This window comes from Myotis brandtii, unplaced genomic scaffold (genome assembly GCF_000412655.1).
Source record: "Myotis brandtii unplaced genomic scaffold, ASM41265v1 scaffold68, whole genome shotgun sequence".
NCBI lineage: Eukaryota > Metazoa > Chordata > Mammalia > Chiroptera > Vespertilionidae > Myotis > Myotis brandtii.
This window is the reverse complement of record NW_005370657.1, coordinates 2,142,049-2,150,655: the sequence shown is the minus strand read 5'-3', so window position 1 is coordinate 2,150,655 and position 8,607 is coordinate 2,142,049. Positions and strand designations below refer to the sequence as shown.

The 8,607-nt window shown below is 45.3% G+C and overlaps 2 protein-coding genes across 3 annotated transcripts in view; both read left to right on the top strand.

Annotated features, from left to right (window-relative positions):
- Positions 1–221: 221 nt before the first annotated feature.
- On the top strand, positions 222–5,607 carry ZBTB43 (zinc finger and BTB domain containing 43). Of its 2 annotated transcripts, none has more exons than XM_005881483.2 (2): positions 222–1,498; positions 4,591–5,607. In XM_005881483.2, the coding sequence occupies exons 1-2, from the start codon at positions 226–228 to the stop codon at positions 5,007–5,009; spliced, it is 1,692 nt and encodes a 563-aa protein (XP_005881545.2). In that variant the 5' UTR covers positions 222–225; the 3' UTR covers positions 5,010–5,607. The 2 variants fall into 2 exon arrangements, with proteins under 2 accessions (XP_005881545.2, XP_014384827.1); XM_014529341.1 differs by having other exon boundaries at positions 222–1,731.
- Positions 5,608–7,127: 1,520 nt separating this feature from the next.
- The window catches only part of LOC106723923 (40S ribosomal protein S24-like), a 15,515-nt gene continuing 14,035 nt past the window's right edge, over positions 7,128–8,607 (top strand). The window contains exon 1 of the mRNA XM_014529349.1: positions 7,128–7,147. Within this exon, the coding sequence (XP_014384835.1) occupies positions 7,143–7,147 (5 nt within the window). The 5' untranslated portion in view covers positions 7,128–7,142. The remainder of the gene's footprint in view (positions 7,148–8,607) is intronic.

Below are 8,607 nucleotides of genomic sequence, written 5' to 3'. Positions count from 1 at the left end.
GATCTAGGAAGCTTCATAAGGTCAAGCCTAATTATGCTAAGAGGGCTGAGTCCCCTAAGCTGGGACTTGTTTGTGGCTTTGCCAACAGGTCAGTCGGAGGCTTAACCCTATAGCTGCTCCCTACAGGGAATGAATGCTCCACCCACCAATGCCCACAGGCGAGACTCTGGTGGCACTGTGGGACCCGTCTCAGTTTTCTTAGTGATCAATAAGTTTCTCTCTGGGATGGCACTAGTACTCATTTTTCTTTCTTTTGTAGCACTGAACAAGATTTGTGATGAAATGGAGCCTGGAACAAACTCTTTTCGAGTAGAATTTCCTGATTTTTCCAGCACCATTCTGCAGAAACTGAACCAGCAGCGCCAGCAAGGACAATTATGTGATGTCTCCATTGTTGTGCAAGGCCACATTTTCCGGGCACACAAAGCTGTTCTTGCTGCCAGTTCGCCCTACTTTTGTGACCAGGTGCTTCTGAAAAACAGCAGGAGGATTGTTTTGCCTGATGTGATGAACCCAAGAGTATTTGAGAACATTCTCCTGTCTAGTTACACGGGACGTCTAGTAATGCCCGCTCCAGAAATTGTTAGTTACTTAACAGCAGCAAGCTTTCTCCAGATGTGGCATGTGGTAGACAAGTGCACTGAGGTTTTAGAGGGAAACCCTACCGTCCTTTGTCAAAAGCTAAATCATAGCAGCGATCACCAGTCTCCAAGCAGCAGTAGTTACAATGGCCTGGTAGAGAGCTTTGAGCTGGGCTCTGGGAGCCATACTGACTTCCCCAAATCCCAGGAACTGAGGGATGGAGAGAATGAAGAGGAGAGCACCAAAGACGAGCTGTCATCTCAGCTCACTGAGCACGAATACCTTCCCAGCAACTCGTCCACAGAGCACGACCGGCTGAGCACTGAAATGGCAAGCCAGGACGGGGAGGAGGCGGCCAGCGACAGTGCCGAGTTCCACTACACCCGGCCTCTGTACAGCAAGCCCAGCATAATGGCTCACAAGCGCTGGATCCACGTGAAGCCCGAGCGCTTTGAGCAGGCGTGCGAGGGCATGGACGTGCACGCGCCCTACGATGAACACCAGGTCACTGAGTCCATCAACAACATGCAGGCGGAGCACTCGGTCCAGCCTTCGGGAGTAGAGGAAGACTTTCACATCGTGGAGAAAAAAGTGGAAGCAGAATTTGACGAACAGGCTGATGAAAGCAATTACGATGAGCAGGTGGATTTCTATGGCTCTTCCATGGAAGAGTTTTCTGGAGAGAGGTCAGAGGGCAATCTGATTGGGCACAGACAGGAGGCTGCCCTACCCGCAGGCTACAGTGAGAATATTGAAATGGTAACAGGGATTAAAGAAGAAGCTTCCCACTTGGGATTCTCGGCCACTGACAAGCTGTATCCTTGTCAGTGTGGGAAAAGTTTCACTCACAAGAGCCAGAGAGACCGCCACATGAGTATGCATCTCGGCCTTCGGCCTTATGGCTGTGGTGTCTGTGGTAAGAAATTCAAAATGAAGCATCACCTCGTGGGCCACATGAAAATTCACACAGGCATAAAGCCATATGAGTGTAATATCTGTGCAAAGAGATTTATGTGGAGGGACAGTTTCCACAGGCACGTGACTTCTTGTACCAAGTCTTACGAAGCTGCAAAAGCTGAGCAGAATACAACTGAGGCTAACTAAAAATAGTATCTGGCCCTTGAGTGGCAGGCACCAAAATAAAAGATGGTAATTATGCAAATCTGGGCACAGATGATGTGTGCTACTTGCTATTATGAGAGAAGCTTAAAAAAAATGGAAGATATTTCTGAAAGACCAGTTCTAAGTAGGCCAATTAAAAAAATCCAGTTCCTCAGATTTGTATGTTCTAGTCCAGGTCTGGAGTAGGTAATGGGGGTAACCCCCCTTCCAGCTGGCCGGGTACACCTTTACGCTTGTTGTGATTGGGGCAGGTGGACTTGGTGATGGAGATACCTGCACTTGGAACTGGACGCTAGCCCACCAGTTCCCTTTCAGGTGGTAGCCGTTTTTGATCACTTGTTACAAGGTCATGGAAGCTTATTTTGCTCTTGCTATAGATACTTAGGTAATGTGGATTTGTTTTGGTAGCTGCTTTACTGAATGAAATGCTACTTATGTAAAAGCCACAAACAATGTGATTCTTAGGATGCGAAATTGATTAACAGAGCTTTCATCTGGTTTTATTCTTTCTAAAATGGTATTTTAACTGAAACTAAGAAGATAGTAAGAGGGTGACAGTTGAAGTGTAAAACAGCTTATGGTACAAGCTTCGGTTTCCGTAAGATGCCACTGTCACAGTGTGTTTCAGAATCTTGATAAGGCAGAATTTTGTATTTAGTACTAGCATTTAGTTTGAACAATTATATCTAATTATAATTCTCTAGTGTGCCAGAGATAGATATTTCTAATTGGCTTGCTGTCCCAAATCCGTTAGGTTTTAACTGTAGCATCCACACAGTGGGATCTGCTCTACGGCTAGTAGACGTCTAGCCTGCTGTGACTGACCACGGTACCATTGGCTGCTGTAGCCTTCTGCTCTATCTTAGATGGTTCTTCCCAAAGAGGTCAGTCAGTGACCAGTTAGTGGGAAGGAGCCAAAAGTCACAGCTGAGAATGACCTGTGAACTTCATGAGTAAATAGAGTGCTGCAGTGACACTCCCCCCAGCTGTCAGAGTGAGAGTTGCGGAATAGCAGAATTGTGAGTGGCAGGTCACAGTGAAGGGAGAGAAACTACACAAGAAAAGAGGAGTCTTGGAACTACATCGATAGGAGAGATTTATTCCCTGAGAGGGTCACACTGAGCTAAGGCTGCCAGGTCTTTTGGGAGTGCTGGGATGTGTTTTAAAAGGGGGGAAAGAAGGATCCTAATTTTAGAAAGTAGTTTACAGATTCATGCTCCCAAATTATAGACAAAGCCGCATAAATTTACAAGTCCACATAGCTAGCTATACCTACCAAAAGCAACAAGATGAGCAGCTATTCTGAGACCTTTTCTCCAATCAGTCAGATGTTTCAGGGTGAAACGCAAGCCTATGTTCAGGATGCTTTTAAGCTCTGTAATATACCTGAAATTATCACCAGGGTAGGACAGGGTGCTACTCTATGTCAACTTTTCCATAAACTTACTGGTCTATTCCTTCCAAGTGGAAACCTTTTTTTCCTGAAAATAAAAATAACTTTTCTTGGATTTGGGATGAAATTTTGTTTTAAAAGTTTGGTTTTGCTCTGATGTGACAGACATCGCTGGCAATGGCCTCTGATCCTTAAGCTTCTACCACCAGGTGTTTACTTGTTGAACGTTGTCTAGAAAGAGGAAAGAAAGTTCTCACCAGTTAACTCTTGTAATCAAGATTACAAAACAGGGATCTACTCGTTAACACTGTATCATTCTCGATATATAAAAAGCACTTTGTATTTAAAACTTTATTATAATACATATATATATAAATATATATATATTGATTTTTTAACCTAGAAACTAGCTATTACCTCTTGGTTGTTTGCCACATTAATATTCTCTTCATGTTGAAACGTCACCATTACCAGTCCTTTCTCTGTGGACCTGACAGAGTGACTGGACAACCAAGCTCAGCGGCTCCTGTCCTTTCTCTCGTTAGAAGCCAATGGGGTTAGGTCTGATCCCAGCCATTATGTGTGAGGAGAAACTGCTCCCCCCCTTCATCTGTCAGCACTAAGGCAGAGAAGCCTTTTTGTCCTGCCAACAGCTGATGACCCTCTTCCATGGTATCAGCAAACCAGTGTCTGCCTGTTTGGAAGGTGTGACATCCTGTTTCCCATTAAAGATTATATTCACACGAGCATTGGGACATTGGAGGAGAAGAGTCCCAGAGGTAAAATTAAAATCCTGGGGGGAAGTCACGTTCCTTCGGTTATGCTGAGGCCAGCGAGCACCCACGTCATGAGTAATGAAGCGCGGCACTGGGCCAGGAGCAGGAGGGGCAGCCCTCTGGTGTCATTTGGAAGCAGTCAGTTGTGCTGGGACTTACTTCATGAGTTGTGAAGCTGTATTTTTTGTTGAAATCCTTATATGCACATCAGCTACTAAATGTAGAATTTAAAGTCCAAGTTCCTCACCTCTATTGTTTTAAGTTTTTTATGATCGTTGAGGTTTCCATAAAAATTAGGGTTGTTAATCAGGCCAGCCAGACCCTGGGAGACAGTTGGGCATCTGAAATGTTGGCATGTTCAGAGAGGTGGGGAAGGGGATTGCCTTAGTTTGGACAATTCTATAAACTCTGCTTTTGGGGGGTAGGAGTTCATGCTGTATTACTACCTGTTTTTCCTGCCTACCCTGGGTTGGATAGTCTGTCTCCTTAGCCTCCGTACAGCTTTAGAAAATCTTTATCCTTCCAAAGTTTGGGTGGCTGTGGGTAACGTTTTCCAAACAGTCTTTCAGGGATCCTATCAGTGGCCTACAACCAAGGTATTTGTCCTCTATTTTATAGAGTCTTAACTGTGGTTTGATCTACTCCCAGTGGGAAAGGGCTTCAAGGCGCCACCAGTGGTATTTAATGTGAGTACTGATACTATGCCTTTAATTTTAGATGTACACATTACAGTAATCCACTTGGTAAGTAGGCGTCACTGTCTACGGAAGGACTGCGGCAGCCTTTCCTCCTGGGCCCAGCCTGTTGATTCTGATGCAGATCTCACCTTCCTCCGGTCTCCTCTCCTGGCCACAGCTTTCAGAGAGTCTTCCCAGAGGGTTTCCTCCTTTCTAGTGGGCTTTTCTGAACTAAACTGGCCCTGCGCTGACCAGCTGTTTGGGAAAGCTGCTGAGCCTCAGCGGCTCCTTCCTACGGAAGAGGCCCAGATGCCTGCTCCAAGTGAAGTTAGAGCCCAAGGGCAGAACTGCACTTCCCTGGGGAGGGGGATTTGCTGCAGTCCCTGGTCACCAAGGGTGGCGAGGACTCCATCACTCCCAACCCAGGTGTTTGCTTTTAAAAGGTCTCTGATCACTTAGGAGTGCTGGACACCAAGCAACATAGGACCCTCCCTCAGCCCACGCCCCATCTATGCCACAGTTAATTTTGTGTTTAGGTTGCTTTCATGGGTGACTAACTTTATTCAGTGAAATCAGGGTTTGTTTGATTGAGTTTTTTCTTTGCTACTTATATATTTAAAGGTACATGTTTCTTATTTTAGATCTCTACTGATAGTATTCTATGGGAAGATGCTGGAACACATTTTGCAAATGTGACTTTTTTTTTTTTTTTAGTTTTGCTTGAAGCCTGTGTCACAATGTCAGTTGCTGCTGCCTTCTTTCCTTTTATGAGGTTCCAGAAAATTACTTTATTTATGCAAGTCAGGTGACTCTTAGGCCATGAAACCATTTGATGATAAACAGATTATCACTAGGTGCATATCTTATTGATATTTTGTGAACTGTTATGCCTGTGTTGCAAAAGTTGAATAGTTTTGTCTATATATATTGCTGTCTTCAGTGTACAGCATGGTTTTACTTAACTGAATGTTACTGTTTAATATTTTCTTCTTATAGAAGAGACCATGCCCTTTTGTATGACATGTTTTAATAAATGTTATCTGTCAATTTTGTAAAAGTTTTTTCACTCTGGGTGAAACATGTCTTTGTTTTCATTCTGGCTTTTGCCACCTGAGAATAAAAGTTATATTGTGGCCTTTCGAGAATAAATGCCAAATAGGCAGTCGGATCGAATAGGTAGTGAGTGACCATTTGCGATGCCAGGCACTTATGATGATACTCTCCTTAAAACCTCGCCAGCCCCATCATGTGTTAGGTGTGCTGGGTGTTCTCTGCTCCTTTAGGTCCCCTCCCTACCCTATGCTTCATTCTGGAGTCCAGCCTCTCTGGTCAGGATCTACCAGATGTGCTGGAAGGAGCTTGGCATTTAAGCGGAGAGGTTGGGGAAGTCACTCCCCTGGCTTCTTCCTGCCAGGTGTGGGTTGACGGTGGCCGGGCTCCTCTGCCAAGGGCCACAGCTCCTGTCAGGCAACTTCAAGGTTTGGTAACCACACCCTGCCTCTATCATTTCAAGCCAAGGATTGGTCCCGATTCCCTGTTTGCCAGGCCTTAGGGGCTTCTCTGCCCTCGCAGGAGTCCCTTAACCCCGCCCACACCCTTTGTAAGTAGTCCCCTTATGACTACTAGCTCATCCCAGCTGAGTATGCCAAATGCTTCATGCCAGGACCCTGGCTGATGCCCCAGGTCTGTTCATTTCACATGTGCAGCTGCTGGGATTCAGAGAAGGCAGGGTGTTCCCAAAGGCAGGACAGTGGCCAGAGCAGAGCTGGGGTGCGAATGCCGGGCTTCATGGCTGCAACACGTGGAGGTGGCTTTTCCTCTGCTCCAAAATCCTCCATGCTCTTTAAGGGGGCTCTGCCTCACCTCACTTTGCCCTTCCCCAGCCACCCCCCTAAAAAAAGAAAACCCTGAAGGACCAGCAGCAGTGCCCTTTAAAAGTGCTACAGGCACTGCGAGCCCCACATATTTCCACACAACAGCTCATTACCCGAGACACTGCTTGTTTTAGACCAAACTTACCATCTTCCCACACACCTTCTGTCCCACTGTTTGTTGTGAGGTTCCCTCCCCATTGCTGGTTTTGAAGCTGCAGTGGCTTGGCCATCCTCTGCTGGAGAAGAAGTACAGAAGAACCATTTCTAGCCCTTTTCCCCCGAGGTAGGGCCTGTCCATCCTGACCAAGGGCAAACAGCTCAGTCTCTGTGGCATGTGACCCCTCTGAACCCTACTTTCACCCTTCCTAGACCCTGCTGAGGCCTGTGGCTACCAGCAGTCCAGCCCCCCTAGAAAGCAGGTTTCACACGGCTCCCGCAGGCGAGGGACCTCTGGGGTGTGGAGATGAGAAGCCCTGTGTCCTTATCAGGAGGAAGGAAAAGATGAAGTGGTTCATTTGTCTTTGGGAACAAGGGCAGGATGTGAGCATGTAACACCTGTGCAGTTTACTTAGATTTCTGCACAGTCACCTCGGACGGCTTCCCCTCACACCACCGGAGCATCCCTTGAGACCGTCTCCAGGCCTGGGCATCGCGGAGGGCGCACAGCTCTCGGATTGTCCCACAGTCAGTGGAGCAGTTAGCAAGTCGGCAGCAGGAGATGAGGTAAGCTGGAACTTGATGTAACAGTCATTCATTATTTGGTAAATGATCTTAAGTATGTTCTTTCTCTACAGAAAGCGAAAGAGAACTCTGTGCCCTTTGAACTTTATCTTGTTCTTTTTAAGAAAACTTGGACAGCCTTCTGTGTTTAGAGTTCAGTAAATGACGATGGGCAAGGGTGGCATTTTTTCCCCCCTTAATGAGAAACCAGAAGTGGAGTGAAGGTGGGGAGAGAAATTTCATCATCTTTTTCTGAACTGGTTTGACTAGTTTGATCAAAACCAAATAATTTGACCCTGGCTGGTGTTGCTCAGTGGTGAGAGCATCATCCTGTGCACCAAAGGGTCGAGGGTTCAATTCCTGGTCAAGGACACGTATCTGGGTCGCAGGCTTGATCCTCAGCCCTGGCAGGAGACCGTGCAGGAGACAACCAATTGATGTGTCTCTCTCACATCGATGTTTCTCTTTGTTTCCTCTCGGTCTCCCTCTCTTCCTCCCTCCCTCCCACTCTCTCTAAAAAAAAAGAAAAAAAGAATCATTGGAAAAAATATCCTTGGGTGAGGATTAACAAAAGAAAAACATGTTTTTATTTTATAATCTTCTGCAACTTTCTTGTACCACTGCAAGTAGCTTGATGCCATTACAGGAAAACCACAGCTGTCCTTTGAGGGAGTGTGTGGGCTCTATAGAAACAGTAATTTATAAGCAGTATTATAGGTAAATATGTTTTATAAAAAACAGTGGCTTTTTAGACTCTAGTGATTGTGAGTTCTGATTTTTCTCATATTCCAAAATAAGAAACCAGTACTAAAGCCATTAAATGTATTTATAACTTAATAAGATACTAGTTAGTCCCCAGAGTATACTGGTCTGCCTAATGTAATAGCTAACCTTTATTAATGGAAGCTAAAGCCTGCTTCTTGAACTGCCTGTCTTGTTACTTTGGAGTCAGGATTGCTGTGATAAAATCTCACCTTTAGGGTTTGCTGAAAAGATCCTCAACTGCACGGCAGTTCACTCATGATGGAGGATGCCAAATCAGTAAAAGCTGCTAAAACTCCTGCAGGATCTGACTTCATAGAAATCATAGGCTTTTAAGTGACAGCAATGACCTTGAACTAAACTAGACAGGGTTAATTTTCACCTCATTTATATAGTGTGGAATATCTTTTGTCTACTCACAATAGGAAGATCATTTTTCTTGGAGAATTTTTTTAATTGTAGTTCTATATACTTATCGGGCTCTGAACCCCCACTTAACCCACTGAACACTGTACCCACTTAAATAGGTGTAAGAATTGTGATTATGGACGGAAAATAACAGCTCTAAGCGAAGGTTTCATTGCACGTTTAATGTGTGCTAAATTCTTAACTTGCATTAAGGCATTTATTCCTGATAACAGTCCTATGAGGGAGAATTTTATTTCAGGCCCCCTCACAAAGCAGGAAAGGAACAGCTTCCA